The 20,996-nt window shown below is 35.3% G+C and overlaps 1 protein-coding gene across 3 annotated transcripts in view; it reads right to left on the reverse strand.

Annotated features, from left to right (window-relative positions):
* Window positions 1-20,996, reverse strand: part of LOC131032097 (probable pre-mRNA-splicing factor ATP-dependent RNA helicase DEAH4) — a 187,519-nt gene that overhangs the window by 134,924 nt on the left and 31,599 nt on the right. For 2 of the 3 annotated variants that reach the window (XR_009103377.2, XM_057963016.2), the window contains exons 4-7: window positions 20,386-20,603; window positions 18,934-18,986; window positions 18,435-18,551; window positions 13,080-13,171 (exon numbers count right to left, since the gene is read on the reverse strand). Coding sequence is in view for 2 of the 3 variants with exons in the window: in XM_057963016.2 (XP_057818999.2) it covers window positions 13,080-13,171; window positions 18,435-18,551; window positions 18,934-18,986; window positions 20,386-20,603 (480 nt within the window). In the remaining variant the exon portion in view is untranslated. The remainder of the gene's footprint in view (window positions 1-13,079; window positions 13,172-18,434; window positions 18,552-18,933; window positions 18,987-20,385; window positions 20,604-20,996) is intronic. The other variant, XM_057963017.2, reaches the window with a different exon arrangement.

Here is a 20,996-nt window from a genome sequence, read left to right on the forward strand (position 1 = left end):
TGATGCCGGTTTTGTGACACTCACCAACATAGAATAAAATACAAAGCATTTTATCCTCTCTTGAACAAGGAAACCTCAAGTTCTAAACAACGTGATCAAATAAGGGAACCCCAAGGTTTACAATGCAACTTTATGATGGATAGACTAAGTGAATGATGTGATTTGTTGATATCACAAATGGACTTATGCTTTGTTCACTGGAACTGGAATTCTTAACTAACTTAAACTTCAAATAAAAGACAAAAGATAAAGGTTTAGGGAATCTAATCTAAAACGTAAGGACAATGATAATGATGGATAGTGCTTTGGTAGATGGATTCCATAATGCAAGCTTTGCTTCGCCATGAGAAAACAACTACACAAAGATGATGCAATCTCCAAAGGTAACGAAGGATTTTCGTATTGTTAGCATTCATCCAAATACCAATGCTGGTGCAATTCAAATGAACATCCACAATCAAACTAGTGCTAAATTATGTTCAGATTAACCATACATTGCAATTTGTAATCAACAAACTACAAATGGTATGAACCAGAATTCCATCAAACATCTTCACATTTCTCCATCAAAATCAATGTAACTTTAACTAAAACTCAAGAAGTAGAAACCATGCAAAATGTTGAAACAACACACAAAGTTAAACCATATCTTCAATGAAAATCGTGTATTTATTCCATCATAGTCTTTGCAACAATCTCTAATCTCCTCCAACTACTGTTGCTACTTGCTTCCTAACTATGAGCTTCTAATCATTAACATTTACAAATGAGAAGTGTAAGCCTTATATAGACTTCCCAATTACAAATGAAGGGCCCAGATTGATTCTAAATCAATGGCCAAGATAATTCAAGGAAACCCTAATTGGATTACTTATAACAACCACCACCTTACATTTAATTCTATCCAATGAGAAAATTATATTGCTTTGAATACATATCCTTTTGAGGAAAAGGATCAATGATAATTAACATAGCCCAAATGACACAATTTGCAAGGAGTAGATGATGGCAGTTCATTCAATGCATCCACTTGTCCACTTGTTCTCCTTTGGATGAGTCAGGTTCAATGAATCCGGACATGCCGACTTGTCATTATTTGATTAGCTGATGATGAGTGGGCTCCACCTCAGCTTGTATTTCCTATAATGTTCAATTGTTCATCACAAAGCAGTCCTTGCACCTTGTAGTAATACCTTGTGATTGTCAACTTCATCTAGCCTTTTGGCTGATTGCGATGGTTCATATTCCCAAATTACATCATCTTTGATTAACTCTTCTTCATCTTTCGCTATCTTCCTTCTTCATTTTTGGAATTCTTTATGATACTTTGCATTTCATCTCCCTGTAGTAGTTGAGTCGTCCATCTTGATCTTGGATTTTCAAGGGAAAGCCAAGGTCGTTATGTTTTTCATCCTTGTGATCCTCTTGAATGTCTTGATATCTTTCTCACGTTGTGAAGTCCTCCTCCTTTTTCCATACGCTTCCTTGTACTTGATTTCTAGCAACCATCCCTTGGATTCTTGATGTTCTTGTTGTAGACGTATCCTCCATGTTGCATCTTCATCTTTTCTCCACCATTCCACACACTCATTTCATGCATCGAACATGAAAAAGAAAAGGGAAAACCTTGAAATATGATGGTGAATAAAACCCTAAGTAAATGAAATTCCAAAACACACAAATAAAATGCAAGAGGATTGAGATAAGACAATGAGAATTCAATTTGCACTCTAAATTCAATTTGAAGATATTAAAAAATATTATGTTTGTAAATCTTCTAGCTACACAGTTGAATCCAGAAGATTTACAAACATATCAATATGGACTGTGGAAACTTCATGAATTCAATCTTAAAATGATTGCCATGAAAATCATTATTCAATGTAAAGTAATAACAGCAAGAATTCATCAAATTTGCCTCAAAAACCCTTCTAAAACCCTTTCATTCACGCTTTTCCAATAAACCAAACCTTAACACAGTCTGATTTTCATCCTTGATGATCTGGGAATGACTTGAGAATTGTGGAATTGCACTTGAAATTGATGATGCAGGTCTGGAAAATGCCTTTTGATGAAGGATTTCGCCTAAATCTGCATATGTAACTCTTTTCCCCTCCCAAATTCGCACCTCCTTAGGGCTTTAGATCTAACTTTAATGAGAATTAGTCTCTAGTCTGCTAAAATTCACTCTGCTCTGCGTAAATTTTCCTTGAATTGTATAAAATTTGATGTGAAAATGATGCTTTGATCCTTTCATATATAGGTGCTTCATGTTAGGAATTCCAATCTCCTCACAAAGGCCGACCTAGATGGTAAATTTATTGGCTTTTTCACTTGTATTGATCTGATGTCAAGTCGGCTAGGCCTTGATTCATCTTTTCCTTCTTTTAAAATTTCAAATTCAAAAGTTTTTAGACCCCTCTCCAAGGTCGGCCAGCTTTGATTATTTAGGCGCTCACTTTATACACCTTATTTTGGAGGGACTCTTCAAGTCTTTTGCAATGCAAGTTGGCCTTCCAAAGTCATTGATTTCATTTTGAGTTGTCCTTGGTAGGATTTCCATTTTCCTAAGGACAATATGAACACGTTTTTGAGGTGTCCATGGACAAGTGTGAGCGGTTTCTCATGTTAGGCAGGGATTCATGTAGGAACAAATGTCACTTGCACATGGACAAAAAGGGCGGCTTTCCATAGTAGTCAGCTAAGTCACAGCATTTGCTGAACTTCATCCATGAAATTCGAATTTTGGCGAATTTCAAATATTTTTACAAAATTTGTTAAAATTCGGCCTTTATTCATACAGCAACATCCATCAGCTTTCTCCATTTCCCCACTGACTTTCATTTCCTTGCACATCTTCATTTTTGCATTGTTGTGTAAGCAAAGCTGGAAATGCAACCTGCACTGTTCGCATGAGCAACCTCCATTTGCAATTTTTGCTGCGCGTTCTTCTTATCACATATTTGTTTTTATTTGTCTTTTTTAGGGCTATAACATTTTATATAGTTTATACTAGCAATCGCACCTTGTTGTGCAATGGGTACACTGAAGAGATTTGGAAGTTTAATTAGGACATTTTTCAGGTCTATTAGTTGCAAAAAATTGTGTAGTACATGAGATCAAGTGGGAGGCCATTTAGCAAATGATATTGTTTGTTCAACAAAGGTCTCAATGGATAAGTGATAGCTTCAAATTAGGTACGCATCCTTCCAAACATGTCAAAAAAAGCCTTCTAATTGGGAAGATAATCAAGCTCCATTAGCAATAGGCTCGTTTATTTTTCCAATATGAAGAGACAAAGAGATATGGATAGAAATGGTGAGTGATAGGGGGGAAGAGAGAGATGAAGAGAGAGAGAAGGGTAAGGACATAGAGAGGAAGATAGAGATGTAGATCGAGATGGATATGGAGAGAAGGTTATGGAGAGATAAATAGCTAGAGAAGAGGGAGATATATATAGAATGAAAGAGATAAATATATAGAGAGAGAGAGAGCTAGAGAGAGAGCTAAAGAGGTATATAGAGAGAGAGAGTGAATAAGAGGGATAGATATAATGATATGGGAAGATAAAGAAAGAGTATGTAAGAGTGAGAGATAAAAAGAGGTTATAGGATAAGTAATGGAGAGATTATGAGGAGGTGAGAGATAGACATAGAGATGGGGAGGGAGAAATAAGGAGTGTTTGTGAGTGAGATAGAGATAGAGATAGAGATATGGAGGGAGTAATAAAGAGTTGAGAGAGAGAGAGAGTGGAAAATATAGGGAAGAGAGAGACATGTATGAGGTGAAAGGTAAGGTAACAATTCATGAGTTTGAACAAACCTTGTTCTACTCAAACTTAAATAATGAGTAATTGACCTGTGATTTTCTTACTCATTTATCAGTTTTCAAGTTTCTTTTCCCATGCAAGTTCATATTCAATAGACTTTTTTTGGTCGAAAGTAATTCAATATATTTTGTAATTCCATCCTAATTCAGCATATTTTATGTAATCCCATCCTTATAATTTCAAGAACCATAAAGGGCTAAGAAAGTGTTAAAAAGTAGAATTTTGTCTATCAATGTTCAAAGCAATGAGATTCAAACTTGTGGCCTATGGCTTATTAAAGCCAAACATCTTTAATGGCCATTATTTAATATTTGAAGATCTGTAACAAAAAATATACAACCTTATATAAAACCGAACACCAAGGAGCAATATGATAATTGCAAACAATATCTATTTATGAGATTATTTGATCTCTTACATTGAAACCCTAAAAAAGAAGCATTAGGCCTAGTAGCTTTCTAAATTATACCTATACGAATATCTATATTTCCTACATCTAATGTTTCTTTAATACAATTTTTGTGGTCCTGTCACTCGCTTATTATTCCAAAGTAGTATTGCAGATTGTAATGTCCCCTTTTTAGCGCAACATGATATGGGGTGTCGTTAGCCTATTCTGACATGGTCCCGAAGGCTAACAAGGACATTGATGGGATCCTGAGGTGTTTTGGCCTAGGTGTTTTCGATTTCAGGCCAATCGGTGCTGCTTTGACAGGGTTTCTAGACACTTACTATTTATAGTAAGTTAGTCTCCAAGCAGTGACTTGAAATTTTTAGTGTTTCCCTGGTTGGCATAACTATCAGTAAAAATATTTGAAGGCGACAATGATTTAAAGGGATTATCAACAATGTTTTAATATTTAACGATAAAGTGTAAAGTTAAATTAAATATTTAACTTTATCGTTATTTTATAAGGTTGGGAATATAAAGTAATGTTTAAAATATTAAAAGTTCCCTTTAATGGTACATTGTGGAAATAATATTTTATTCTAATTGTATTATCCCACATTTAGGAAATGAAGTGTTTGCATCCAGGGAGAAGATATAAATGGAGGTTGAGAGCTCTCTTTTGGGGGTGCTGGGATGAATTAATGTTATGCTGTTGGATTTCGTAGAAATCTAATTATTGGGCTTGGAGGACGGAATCCCTCTTTGCTAGCATTCTCTTCGCTGTTGAAAGACACAGTCAGGAGGATTAATGGTGTTTTCATTCAGGAAACACATTGGGCTTCATTTGGTGCTCTCGCATGATGTTTTTACAGGGGTTTGAAAGTGCAGATTTGAAAATAGTGTTTTTTGCTACAGTACCGCATGAATAGTGATTTGCTACAGTACCGCGTGAACAGTGTTTTTGCTACAGTACCGCGTGAACAGTGTTTTTGCTACAGTACCGCGTGAACAGTGTTTTTGCTACAGTGCCGCGTGAATAGTAAAAATGCTACAGTGCCGTGAATAGTGCAGCTACAGTGCATGAACAGTGTTTTCAGCAGGTTCTATACTTGTGGAGTCCAGGTTTGAATTTGTTTATTATCATATGGTCTGTAATATTCTTCAAATCTGATTTGTATGCTTGGAGTTGGAATTAAATAAATACCATCAGCATTAATCCTCTTGTTTTTGGTATTTGATATGTCTGGTTATTTTTATATTGAATAAACTTTGAAAGCTTTACAATAAATATCAGTTTACCAAATTTATCCTATAGCAAATCAAGAACCAAAAAATCCAGTAGTCAGCTTGCACGCCAACTGTTTGACAAAATTACACTAAGTAAAAAGGACATAAATTTAGTACCGAACAGGGGGTGTCCATTACACAAATGCAAGGGCTGAAAATGGAGATCGAGAAGGTCACAAGTTCAAGTTTGTCTTGAGCTACATTGAGGCAAGTTCAAGTCCGGCTTGAGCCCCACTGAGGTGCTTTTGGGCTTAGCTAATAGTGCAAAGATACAAACAATGGAGACATTGCAGAAGCTCCATGAACAAGAGATCTTCTAGGGGCACAAGAAGGTGAAGAAAAAGTTAAGTGATGTGTGTTTTCCATTATATAGTCAAGAAGTAAATTGGAATGTGGAAATAATGGAACGGAGTTAAGAGCGTTCGATGCAAAGAAAGCTCGCGGAAAATGGGAAGGCAAAAAACGGAGGACGACAAAGAATGACGGAAAATGATCAACGGACGCAAAAAACTCACAAATCGATGAACGGAAAATAGAAAAAATTCAATGAGTGAGATGACTTTCATCGTCTTATACAGTCAAGAAGTAAATTGGAATGCGGAAATAATGGAACGGAGTTAAGAGCGTTCGATGCAAAGAAAGCTCGCGGAAAATGGGAAGGCAAAAAACGGAGGACGACAAAGAATGACGGAAAATGATCAACGGACGCAAAAAACTCACAAATCGATGAACGGAAAATAGAAAAAATTCAACGAGTGAGATGACTTTCATCGTCTTGCATCCCCTCTAAAACAATTTGCATCGTTGATGTTTCAAGTGAGCCACTCCACTTCATATAGGGTACACCTTCGGTGTAAATATTATATTTATTTATTTATATATGTTTATAAATTTATTTATTTTTTGCTCGGTAATCGCTTTTGATTGGAGCTATGAACTAGTAGGGCCACATCGGGGGACCCCATCCCCAAGTACATTATCTTTTTGAATGATGAGGTATTAACACCTCCACAATTTGCACTCTTAATTATCTCACCTTATCACTCCACTAGGTCACCTTATACCTCCCTCACCTTATCGCTCCATGAACTCCTTATATCTCCCTTCTCCTTATTGCTCCATGAACTCCTTATATTTTCAAACTAGGTATCTTTCTATTAGGCCATATGTTGGTGGCTCCATTTTTTATGTAAACACTAATTAGGGCAACTCTAGGGTTTTGTTGGCATGATCTTGGCCCTTGATTTAGTTTTAATCCTGGCCGTCCATTTTGTATGAGACTCTATATATACCCCATTGCCTCTCATTTGTAAGAGAGAGTTTTGTAGAATTGTTGGTATATGCTGCAGCTATTTGAATATAAATCATTGTTCGACGTGATGGTGATTTTGTCTTTCAAGTGTTGTTTTGCATTCAAGGTTCTCAGTTCCTCCAAGTTAGATTAGAATTTGCTTTCAATGTTTGTTAGATTGAATGAAAGAATTGTTGAGTATATTTGTGTGGAATCTATTAATCCATACCACTAGCCTCTTGTTGATTGTAAGTGTGCCTTGCGTGGTCAACTGGAAATTTATGCAAACTTAACTTCGATTATTACATATCCATTGTTATGCATCAACTTGGATGGTCTCAATGCTTGATGATAATAGTTTGAAAATCTATGAAGTATAACTTAGATGATTGCACTAAGCTCATGTCAAAATCCGTTTGACTTGATGGTGAGACCTTGCCTAGTTTGATTCCACTGAACTTATTCATCATTTCCTACATTCCTAGGCTTAGAATATATTTCCTGAACCCTATTCCCTTTTGCCATTTTTTTAGTAAGTCTTGAGTCCAGAACTACATTGCCATATCCTAGGTTATCAACACACCCATTCCACACATCCATGATAAGAGAAATTGATTCGAACAATTGTGTAAGTCCCCAAGTGAAAACAGCAATTCACATCGACCATTGAGTTACCCACTCGTCAAGACCTGACTGTAGAAACCTTGGAATCATTTTAGTTGATCTTACCCTTAGCAACTGAGGTGATTTTGTTCAAGAGAGGGTAAAGTGCTTTGGTATTTTATTCTGAATGTTATGTGCATAAAACACACATCAACAGGTCCCCATTTGTAACGAGGCATGTGTGTTTACAACACAACAGTCAGTACCTTCTCTCTGCGAGAACCTTTCAGCCACTAATCATGCTTTGTACTTGTCAAGTGTATCATCATCTTTGTACTTGACTTTTAACCCATTTGCAGCCAATGGGTTTCTTCCCTGGTGAAAGATCTAAAATAATCCACTTGAGGTTTGTAAACTTCCCGAATCTTAGCTATAAGAACAAAGTTAACTTTGTTCTTCCTCATGCCCCTAGTTGATCTCCTCTCGATCATTCCATCATCCCAAACATCACTAACAATTTTTTCCCACCACTTTGATATCTTTCGAGAAACCTATCCTTCCAAATCAGCATTACCATCATAACTTGGGCTACTTGATACTATATCATTTGGATGTTGATAAAGGCTTTCCTAAAGAAAATTCTTTGGTACTACTACTAGTACCTTCCTAGGTGATCCCACATGTTCAGAATCATCAGAGTGCCCCCTTTAGGTGTAGCGAATGGAGTTTGGACACCTAAATCTTTAGCCTTCAAAGGCTAATATTCAGTAATCTTGATGTTAAAAGAGAGCTAGAAAGGCCCAAATTCTTCACCAATTACCACATCCCTACTAAAAGTTAAGCGGTCAATGTCCACATCAATCACCCTGTAGACTTTATGATTGTCACTATACCTTGTGAGCATTGATTTGAGACTCTTCGAGTCCAACTTGGTTCTCTTGGCATCTGTAATCCAAACATATGCAATAGAAACGAAAACCTTAAGATGGCTCACTCTTGGTTTCCTCCCAAACCAAGCTTCCTCTAGGATCTTTTCCTTCATTGCTTGTGTTGAAGACCTATTGAGAAAATGCACAGCAGTGTAAACTGCCTCCACCCAAAACATTTTAAAACACTCTTGTTCTCGAACATACAACAGGCCATCTTCGTAATTGTACAATTCCTTCTCCCAACTACTTCATTTTACTATGGAGTATAGGGTGTTGCGAATTGATGTGTGATAGTGTGTAGCACAAATGTCGTTGAATTTGTTTCGAATTCAATTATTAGAGCTAAGAGTGATTATTGAACAACCAACTCTTTTTTTACTAATGCTTTGAGCTTTTGAAATTTCTTAAACACAACTGATTTTTATTTTAGGAAAAACACCCACATTTCCTACTGAAATCCTCTACAAACAAGAGAAAGTTCCTGGCATGAGTGACAAATGATGTATTCATTGCTCCACATGCATTTGCATGAACCAACTAAAGGACCCTTTGTGCTCTCTAAACCTGTCCTCCTAAAAATGGAGTTTTGTGTTGCTTCCCTACTTGGCAAGCTCCGCAAACACCTTGTATTTGTTGTTGGATTTCAAGTAAACCTTCAACCATATTCCCTCAAGCTAGATAAGAGAGACAAAAAAGGTTGAGATACTCATAACGATGATGCCAAAGAGTACTGATAGCTAATGAAATCTTGGTTGCCAACACACACCCCTGAACTTCTCCATTAACAATTAGCCTATACAACCCATGATCCTCTATGCCAACTGCAATTGTTTGCTTGGACTCCTTGCCAATAATATAGGAATTGTGTGTGCTGAAAATGACATCCAACTTGGGACAATGGCACATAATCTAATTCACAGAGAGTAAACTGATCTGCAGATGATTTGATAGGATATGCTGGTCATTTGCCCATAAAAGCATACGCCATCCCTCCCGTTTTCATTTTTCAATGAGGTCAAAAATATGTTTCAGCTACAAACTTCACTTTTTTATTAACAAATCGGCAAAAAAGGTCAAATTTTTTTGTCAAATAGCAGACCCTGCTGGCACTAATTCCAAGGCAATAATCTTAAAAAATGACTATCACTGATTTTATTAAAAAAACCCACAGTTTTATCCAAAAAACTATTAAAAAATTCTGCAAAATATTAAAGAAACCAGGCCTAGAAAAATGTTTCATATCTTTCATCCTTGCTTGCATCAAAAAAAGTTTTGGGCTCCCGCTCAACCTTTGATAGAAGGCAAAGATTCACTTGTTCACTTGCCTTTGCAAGTCTTCTTCTGGTCTACACACCTTCATTTTTGTCACCAATAATTTGATATTCTGAATGATTCTTTTGAACATACCTTGACGGAGTCTTGGGTGTCTTTTTTTATTCCTTTTCCTCCGTTTCCTTTTCTTCTTTTTCTTCCTCTTCTTCATCTGCCATGCTGGGAACACCTTCTATTCCACAATCCTCGGGTTGTGGTTTGATTCTAGTTTTCATCTACTCTAACATTTGTGCTTTCAACTATCTTCTTGAATCTCCTATTGTAACATTTGTAAGCATTGCTTCTTGTTGAATAACCAAGCAAGATTACTTCATCAGTTTTTGAATCAAACTTTCCAAGATCTTCTTCATCTCTTCTGATGTAACTTGCTTCCAAAGATTCTAAAGTACCTAACAGTGGCAGTTGTTCCATACCATAGTTTATAATGGGTCTTTGAATTATTGACATTCATCAAAACCCAAATGTGGTGAAAGTAGTCCAATCCAGTAGATCGAGAGGACCTAAAGGTGTCATATCACTTCTTTCTAAGTTGTCTCAACCAATTCACACACTATCATACATCCTCCAAAGTCGGCAACAAGGTAACGTGTAGATAAGCCATGTAGCACATTACTAGTCGGCCCAAAAACATATCTTCTAGATGAATAAGCCCAATGTGGATCCCTACACACCAAGGTAGGACCCAAATACAATGTAACATAATCTTCAATGCAAGTGGAGACACCCAAGGATACACCACAAGCAAGAGAACAACTTTTGTTGGCCAAACCAAAGTAGTTACCTTGAAACACAAATACTAGACACAATGCACCAACAAACAGATCTTCTAGCATCACGCAGAGCAAGCAAGGACGTTCCTTAAACATCCAACACCATCCCCAAATACTTCTTTCTTACTATCATATCAAAAGAACATACTGGCATAATACAACTGATATAGAACACTTCATTTCGGAGGGCCAAGAAAACCAGTCATGAACATATCATCAAAATCAATTCTTGCAACCAACACCAACATGTGAAACTTGAATTGAGACACAACACAAACATTATGAAAACGTCCTCCAAGTTGTAGCAACTGAAACATCAACGCATAGAAAGGAGGAGCATTTCTCAAACCAATTCTAATAGACAGTCACACTGTAAGCAAACTGCAATCATCAACCATATCAGGTGCAACACTAGGGACCAAAAAAGATAGAAGTGCATTGTCCATAGCATAAACATTATGCTCATGTCCGCAAGACCATATCATCAAACGCAGAGGAATGCGAAGCATTCTTACAAACTATTTTTAGCATACATTCCTGCAACAACTTTCTTCATCAATCTTCCAAGGACCAGAATGTCTCAAAAACATCATTTTCTCACTCAAGAACAAAGAAGAAATAAAACCACCATTTTGTAGCATACATAAGATCAACATAAACATCTTCATTCTATTGCGATGTTTCTAATCCTCATTTTAATATTTCTAAATGCATCTAATACTCATCATAATATGATATCATCATCATACCATCTTTGCCATCAAGAACATTATCAACATCATTATCTACATCATCACATCATACTAAGTGTAGACATAAGACACCAAGAAGATGGACATCCACAACACAAAGCACTTGCAACCAATATTCATCTATTCTCTATATCAATGACAAAAACTGACAAGTAGTGACAACAGCTACCAACAATCTCCTCTTACACTGATAATCATCATACCAAACATATCATCAATGACAACACAACAACTAACAGTAATTAAGGACAACATATATTGTCTAACATCAAGTTGACATCAATGACAACACATATTGCCAACATTAAGTATGCTAAACATTATTTTATTTTATTTTATTGTGGCGTCTCCAAGTACCCTTGTCTTCTATTTTTTAAAAATAGACAACCCGATACCAATACCAATCTCCAAGTACCCACATCTCTTGGTAACCTACTATACATGGGATTTTCAAGGTTAATGACACCTTAGGCCAGTTCCCCATGCAGCTGCTTAGTTTATTTTGGCTAGCAGCAACTGCTCAAAATTTTAAGGATCAATTTGTGGAGCTGGTGGCCCCATTAACATTATTTTTTCTGCTTATAGTTAAGCAATCAACTTAAATTCTTCTCCCACATAAATATTAAATTATTTGAATAGTATTAATAATAATCTTTGTAATAAATCTTGGAGGGAAAAATTGGTAAAAATAGAGGCAGAGAAATTTGTGCAGTCATGTGGCATTTCTTTTAATATGCAGTTGCTGCTTATTTCCAGCCCCCCTCTTTTTTCCACAGCTTATTTTCATTTTTTAAGCAGTGCATCTTCAAAAAAATAGGAAAAGATTCCAAATTAACCTTTTCCCATAGCTAAAAATTTGTATGGGGACACTCTAACTACTTATTTTTAAGCAGAAAATGGACTTAAGCAGCCGCATGGGGACACGGGGTTAGTGTATGAACTACTATGAACAACAGCCACTCAAAGGAAGGTGAAAAATTATAGCTCAAAGAAGCTAAACAATCACAACAATTCCCAAAAAGATAACAGCATATGCCCAAATGCAAGTAGGAAACGAGTAGACTGTATTTAAGATGATAGAGAGCATTAGAGATTTATTGCAAGTGACCTGCTAAATGAAGACTGTTGTTTCAGGCTAGCTGTTTGCATAAGACATTTAATAGTGTATCTGTCATTGGATATATGATATATTGGACAAGGGCTCTATTTGCCTCATTTCCGCTGGAGTTTTCTCTGGAATTCAGGTTCTCCACCATAAATTCCTTCTGTCTTCAATTGGCCTGTTGTTTGCTCTCATGTTCCTTTTGAGTACAGCTTATTGAATTGCCTAAAACTGCAGTTCTTAATACCCTCTCTTAGAATCTGAATGTTAATTACTAACATCGTAGTTTACAGATATAAGGCATGGTCAGACATTCAGCAAACTGTCTTTTTCAGACTCAGTTTTGTAATATAAATTGCCAGTTTCCATGTAGGACAACATTGAGAAAACAGATAGTGTTTCCTTATTTAACAATACATAAATCTTCAAATTCAAGAAATGCTTTGGACTATCAGTTATTATTGTATCTGGTTCTACATGGATCTAGGCGTTCATGTAATGGAACAGGTGTCTACTAATGATATCTTGTGTAACTTTTATATCTAATTGATACAATCCTTTCCACGGATTTTTTTTGAAAAAAAATAAAAATGCAAATTTTCAAATTTTTCGTAATAGTAAGGAAAAGATACAAAAATTCTGGCTAATCATATCCAAAGGCTTTTCAGAACTACATAATAATTAATTTGTTAACATTCAAAACACACTTGTCATACATCCAATTGACAATATCAGGAAGATTGTAAAAAGCAATTTATTTTACAAGAAGAAATATTATGCATGTTATACTTACACAACGCCATCTACAGTGAGGGATGTTTCTGCAATATTAGTTGCAACAATAATACGTCTACAATTTGGAGGCACTTGCATAAACACTCGAACCTGTTTTTTCAGCAATGCACCCAATCCAAATTAGAACCAAGTAGTAAGTATTATGTTCATTGTCATTTTTCACACTTTCTTTGTGTACATAGAATAAACCTATGATCCAATTATACATCCATAAAAAGCATTCAAAAATTCCATCATAAACTTGGAAACATGTAACTCTTTGTATAAACAATTATACTTTTCTTATCCAACAAATGATAGAAGTTCAACATAAAAGGACAAATTTGCAATTATGGCCTCTGTGTACATAATAATGTAGCTGCAACCTTCCCTTTTATCTGTGGTACACTTCATTTAACAATAACCCACTATGTTCTTGCAATTAAAGGTGAAGTACCACAAAATATATTGCCCATTATCGCAAACCTAAAATAAGCAAACCTAGACAGCAGAAGGCAGAGGGCAAAGTTTTTTTGTCCAAAAAACATAATAAAGGAAGCAAACCTAAAATGTACTTCAAAACATAGAAGCAGAAATCCTTAAAAATCGCAAAAATTGTGATATTTATAAAATTGGCACCTGTCACAATTTAATCCCTAAAAAAATCGCAACTTATTGACCTGCGATTTTCAATGATTTATACCATTGAAATCATTAAAAAATTGTGAAAAAAACATAAAAAAACATCCAAAAATCACTGGTTAATCTCCACCAATCTGTTACAGAATCCTGAACTCTCAAAAATGTCCAAAAATTGTCCAGAAATCATAGTTCATTGGGTTTTTGTCCAGAAATCACAGTTAATCGTCCAGAGTTTAGTGTCCTGGATCACTGCCATAAGTTGTTACACTCACTAAAATCGTAGTAGCAACCTGCTACCCTTGTGGTTACATTGACCCAACTAGAGGATTAAAATACATTGAAATTAGAATTAATCTCCTTATCATCCTTGTAGCTTCCTTTCGGGCTCAATTCAATAAGTTATGCATCATTCTAATATTTTAATTATTTGCAGGAATTCTTTTGTGGCCATTAACAACATGTCTTTTCCTAAGAATCTGCCAGTTTTCTTGACAATTCTGAAGCAATTATTTTTCAGTATAAACTTGTGCTACTTCATGGCAACGCTAAAGACTATTGTGTTTAGTTCCTGTATGTCCTAACAGACCTTAAAAGGCTTTCTCCTATGCTGTGAAGTTTTCTGGGAAGCTAGCTGAGTTATGTTTCTCTGGGAAGCTAGCTGAGTTATTTGAAACATAAAGCTATGGAATAACTACCCAATCCATTTGGTGTTGTGTGATAACATTTATTATTATCATGTACTTTCATAATCCTTTGGAGACAGTTACCCTTGAAGTCATCAAGAAAGCACCTATTGCATTATCTTCTTTTTTTCTCTTAAAAAATAATTTTGCACCATTATGAGTTCACTAAACCTTATAATTCAAACAAGGTTTTAAGGTTAGTTTGACATCAATCTCAATTGTGTTGTTAGGCATTAATTCTCGTGCTTTATTCTCTACATTTTGTGTTAGACAGCAATGTGGATTCCTAATTTTTCCTAAATCTCGTTGCTTGTGTGTTAAGCCTTTAAGGAGATTGATAATTACTAGAGAAAGTATCCTCTCATTGGACAACTTGTCCACTATTCCACGATGAGTTAGGTTGTAGGTTTGTTGTTCTGAAATAATTTTAGTTGAAAATTCCACTCATGTCTTAGACTTTAGTGCTATTGTAGTCAGATTCTTGCTTTGTCGGATACATTGCAATTTATATATATGAAATTCAGAAAAGAGTAACAAAAATTTGGAAGGAATTTGTTTATGCTTTTCAAGTGATGAAGAGGTTCATCTTATTGATAAATAAAGGAAAAGTCAAGAATGATGGACACTAAATCTAGCATGCTCGCTATCTCCATGGGTGTAGGATATTTGAACCAATAAATTAGAATGTAAATTAGATGTATTTTAGATCTATGGCATATGGATAGCTGTACACTTGACTTCTATCTTGCCAACAATGAACAATCTCATGCATGCAAACCATCACTGTTATACGTCCCTAAGTAATATTATAAATTTATGATTAAACATTTTATTGATGTGATTTTTCGGATCATATACAAGTATCTTTTATCTGTTGTTCAAGACATTATACTATATCCAATAGATAATACTTAACAATCCCGATTGTTACAATCAGTGGAAAGATTATCCTGCTGCTAACCATTTTGTAAGATATTTAAAATATGGTTTTTTATGGAGAACTATCATTCCCTCATCTACTCTAGCGCAATTCCAAAGAACCAAAGGGGAGAGGCTATCAATTAGACTGGATCCTAGCACAAGAGATGAGCAAAGCATTCTAAATGAGCAAAGCATTCTAAACCATTTTGTTTAATATCGATAGACAATAACAAACATTACATTTCTATAATAATTTAACAAGTCAGTGGTGAAATTCATATAAAACATAGTGTCATACAACATAAACTGACAGTACAACATGAAACAAAGCAATAGAAATTTAATATTCTTCCCCCAAGTAAAAGCTTTTGTGCAATGCATTGTAATCAGTGATATGTATATAAACAACAAAACTCTATATTCTACAATTCATAGGTTAAAATATCTATTTTATTTTCACTCTATATCTCCATGCTATGAAAATGCCCTTAAATTTAAAAAAAGAGAGGTAGTTTTTGTCTCTTTTTCTACAATTTTGATTTTTTGTTAAAACAATTTTTTTTTTAAATCTTGTATTTTTGGTTTGCCGATATTTTCCCCAAACTATTTTTGCTGCTATGGGACACTTCAAATAAATACCATATAATAGAGGCAGCAAAATTCAATCATATGAGCCCAGCATCTTTCAAAAAGAATTGGCCCTTGATGAGAGTGTTTTCGCAACTTATATTCAACTAATTGTGCTACAACTATGTGAAGTTATTTCTCAATGAAAACAATATGAAATTGTATCTCTACACTGTGAAGAACAAAGGATGATGACAGAGTGACTTATAACTTTGAGATTATGGAAGTCTCATAGAAAGCACTTTTCATGCTCAGCAAACACTAAGATGGAAATCAAAAATACGTTCATGTTAGGATATTCATAAACATATTTTGTACTATTGGAAGGAACAAATGTGGGAGCTAGGATGCCTCCTAAGTTCCCACCCCGGCATGTTACATAACAAATATTTCTCTATCAAAGCTATGACCACCAAAGCCCCCTCCTCGGAGAAAGCCTTAATGTCTAGTTGTCGGTTGTCCAACACTAAGAGAGAGAGATCGGTTGTCCAATTATGGTTGTCAGTTGTCCAGTGGCAAGAAAGAATGTCTAGTTGTCAGTTGCTCAATTGTGGTTGCTGCTAATGTTGCCGGAGAAAGAATGTCCAGTTGTTGATTGTCAAGACGAAGAGAAGGAATGGATGCCTTAATGGGTGAGGTTAGACACTCGACCATCGGGACAATGAAGAACTTCCATTAATAAATTTCTTTCTCAAAGTATAGCTTAATGAGTTAGAGCTTGAATTTGGTTGGTAGAGTTAGGGCTCCGGTGAGGTTCACTTGTGAACTTTCGTGCCTTCCCACCCAAAGTAGAGTTATGAAGAAGAGTTGTCTAGCAAGTTGTGTCCCTTGCAAGATGGAGTCATTGTATCATATACGTAATATGTCGGATGGGTCAATGGCATTGATTGTAGAACCTTTCCCAATGACCAACCCTATTTTCCACTAGTGATCACCCGAATGTTTGCCACTTGTTTTGCTTGATCGTTCCAGCTATTTGTTGGCGGTAATTTGCCGACATAGGAATAATACTTGTTATGTTTAGTTAATAATTGGCCATGTAAATGTTCCCGTAGGGATTGGTTGGTAGTTGGCGACAGTTGGTATCTCCATCAACCGACGGGCAGTATATATGCTATGTTGTAATGAGAACAGGAACATTATGATTATTATTGTGTATCCAGTTTTACATGATGAAATAAAGCTAAATCTTTCTGCCATATATGTTCTGTGAATTATCTGTGAATGATATCTATTGTTAGTGTTCATGTACTTGCTACATTTTGTTTACTTCTGGCAATTTGAGAATTCACACAGTAGAGAGTAAACACTATTCCTTCTCTCTAGTGAATCCAACCCATTTGAACCTGGCACGTTGAGAATGACCTAGGTTCTTCGTATGTTCCAATACGGTAGGCAAACCGTAGGGCAAGCAGACACTCGAAGAATGTTAAAAAGATGGAAGAAAACTAGAGGCAAGCCTGTAAGATTGAAAGTCCCTTCTTCAAACATTGCCTTTCACCAGTCGAGCAACTCCTTGAAATAATGAAACTTCCATCAACATCAACTGACTAAAGCCATCTTTTAGATCGACTACTTGTTAAGGCCCCCTAAAGCGGAAGTCATTGAGTGGAATTGATCATTTAAACTCTTTATTTAGCAGGGATGGGTGGGCCCTGCTTTATCTTCCTATGAATGCACACTTGATTATTTTGCAGGGTGGTAATTTGGAATACAATATTACTTCACTAGGAACCTAACCCACCCACCCAACTATAATTCTACCATTTATCACCCTACAAAATAATTAGAAACCCACCCTGCAAAGCCCAATTTTAGTTTGTTTGAAGATGCACCCCTGGAAGAGTTATGACCATGCAAATCCTGGGGGAGAGATAGAAAGGGCCTCCCGAATGCACACCCGGTTTTCTATTGCTTCCTAGGGTGGATAGGGCATCATCCAAGGCCACCTTAAGGTAAAATGCACCCTTAGTGCAAGTGCCCCACCCCCCCTATGATGGGAAGTTTAGATAGAGTTGATAGGGATGAAAGGGATCTAGCTTTTCTTCAGTAGAGCGTGCATGCTATTGACCAAAACCTATTAATATGTAGATTTCACATAATTTGAGACTCCATTGAACAATAGAAATGGAAAACGCAGTAAACTTTGCAATGTGGAGAACTTGTGTCACTATAAAATAATTTAAAAGGTTCTTCAGTTTCGTTTGCAACATATGAACTAAGGACTAAGTAGATTGTTTAATAAGGGCAACAAGATTATTTAACTAATAGATTCAGTGCCCTAATTATGTTTTCATTGATTGAATTCATATTCTTATCATATTTGTATACCATAGAAACATTTTGGCAAGCATGTACAATATCATAAATCAAAAAATTGTTTAGCAATCATCCTAGATAAAATTCAAAGTATTCAAAAAGAAAAAGAAAAACTTTTATAAAGATGAAAATGTAATATTTTTTAAATGTAGGAAAAAGAACTAGCAATATGTATCTCTTGCCTGCATTTCTGGTGGAAGCGAGCCATGAAGAGGTAGAATTATGGCATCCATACAAGAACCTTCATCTAGACTCCGAATCCGTTCCTCAAGTTTTGAAACGGTTTTGTCTATATCATCCTGCACGTATGATTGCAAAAATATTCTCAAATTAAAAGTTATGAGACAACAGCAAGTTTCAAAAATAAATGTTTGGGAAACAGTTAAAAAAACATCTAAAAGAGCAAATATCTTTAAAGGATATGATCCATCTTCTGTAATTCATCAAGATAAGGCCATGAAACATGCAAATGTGCATGAAAACATCCAAAAGACTCAGGATGAAATAATTCTATAAAAAAAACTGCATTACAAACAAATGTGTTGGTGTGGCTCAGCCTTGAGCACAAAAACCATTATTGAAATACGCTCTCAAACCCCAACCAAGGAAAGAGGAATATTTTAGTTTGCACTTCAAATAAGAGAATGCAATTATGTTTACTTTGAGATACATTGTTCTTACCTGTCCAGTCATAAACAAAAGTATGTCACCTGGAGGTTGTTGGGTATGTAAATCTGGTACAAAACAAGGACAATTAAAAAATAACTTGTTAGATAATAAAGTCCTTCCTGGAGATTGAAACCCATATTGAACAACTTTCTGATCAATCAACTCATCAAAAGCAACCAACTAGAATTTCTTCTCAAAAAGGGTCGTATAACCACCCATTGACATTAATCCCAAGTTACAAATAAATTACAGGTAGCTTTATATTTCTTTTTGGTAATGGATGTGTAGTGTGATAAAGGGTAATATTGATTGGCACTAAATTTTGAAAATGAGTGATCTAGGTCCAAGTTTAATCCTAATGGACAACTCTCTAGATAGAGTTATAGGCATGTGTGGAAGCTTTATGAGACAAACAGGTGCAAAGAAAGAGATATAGAACTAAAATAGTAAATGTATTATTAATTATCTATTCATTTTGTACATGACATACTTCTGAGAAGAATATATGATTACTATCTACCTATCTACTATCTATATTGATTAATTGATTGTAAATTATATTACAGATATGTATAATACATTACATAGATTTCATGTTGTGGAGACCAAGAGTTGCTAGGAAATTTTAAAACCGTTTCCTTGTATGACTCCTCATCTCTCCAAGGTTGTGGAGCGTAACGGTTGACTGGTTGTTAGCATTTTAATTTGTCCTTTCCATAACAACTCAAACAAAAATAGTGTGTGAGAAAATCCTCTTTTCAAATTTGTAGAGAAAGCTCCTTGCATTCTATTCTTTCCTTAGATGCGGATTTGGTGGTCTTCAATTTAGCCAATAGTCAACAATCATCTATGATATCTCTGGTATCTCTTCAAATCTTCACTTATAGCTGAATACTGATCTGTACTTTGGGCAGTATAAAGTTGTCTTTGTTTATGCTTAACAGTTTATCCTCCTTTAAATCTAAAAATCTTGTTGCAAGTCTTGACTATTGACAATCTGGTGCTTACATCTGAGGTAAATACATTGTCAATTAACTATTTACATTTAATGCAAAACACCATTGAAATCTTAAATAGTGTGCATTCTTGTAAATTATCTTTGTAGTTGTAGGTTTTTAGTTATGCCTCAAGGATATGCCCTTACAATTTGAAGAAACAGTTCTATCATATGTGTTGTCTAGAAACAGACAAATTGACACTGTACAAAATATTATATCAATCAGCCATAAGACTTGTTCACATACACAAAAACAAGAAAAGAGAAATACAGAGACAAGTATTTACACATACGTCACACATTTTGATAGCCTTAATAATACATATGTATATAAACTTAAGAGCAGTACAAAAACCATAATCCTTAAATAGTTGAACAGTTAAGATTCAACTGCTCTCATGTATTTTATCATGTACTCAACAAGAAACTAAATGAGCAAGTGAACAGGTAAGGTTGAACATTCTCACCTATAGCCGTTTGTAAAGCAGACTCACGGTAACTTGCAGGTCGCTCCATGCTATATAATATTTCAACAGGGAATAATTTGCCAGGAATATTCAGAACAGGACATTTGAAGAAAAAAGAAGAAAATTTGTCACCATCCAATGTTGCAGATGTAATTATAACCTTTAAATCTTGAGATCGCCTTCTCACTAGCTTTTTCATCAATCCTAACAATATATCACTGCAATGCCAAGAAAATTCTCAAGTTTCAATTCCTTACTGTCCTCTATGCTGAAGTCTCCATTTTATCTTGGCTAAGCTACTGTACCCATGAATATAAATTTCCAACATTTTCAGTTCACAAATGCTGAAATACTTCCAAAAATGTCAAAAGAACTTAGCATTTATGTCCATTTTAGCAGAAAATGCATATACTCCAGTCAATTCAGTACGTTATGGGTAATTATAAATTGAAAGCTCAGCTTGAAAACAACCTGTGTCCATTTAAAGAGAAAATGTGAATATGGGCAATGTGAATTGGTTTTTAATGCAAAAAATTAATAATATTTAACCTCTAATGCATCACAATATCTAGTTAAAGTAACTGAACTGAATATTTTACAAGGTTGGCATG

Source organism: Cryptomeria japonica, chromosome 4 (assembly GCF_030272615.1).
Source record: "Cryptomeria japonica chromosome 4, Sugi_1.0, whole genome shotgun sequence".
Taxonomy (NCBI): domain Eukaryota; kingdom Viridiplantae; phylum Streptophyta; class Pinopsida; order Cupressales; family Cupressaceae; genus Cryptomeria; species Cryptomeria japonica.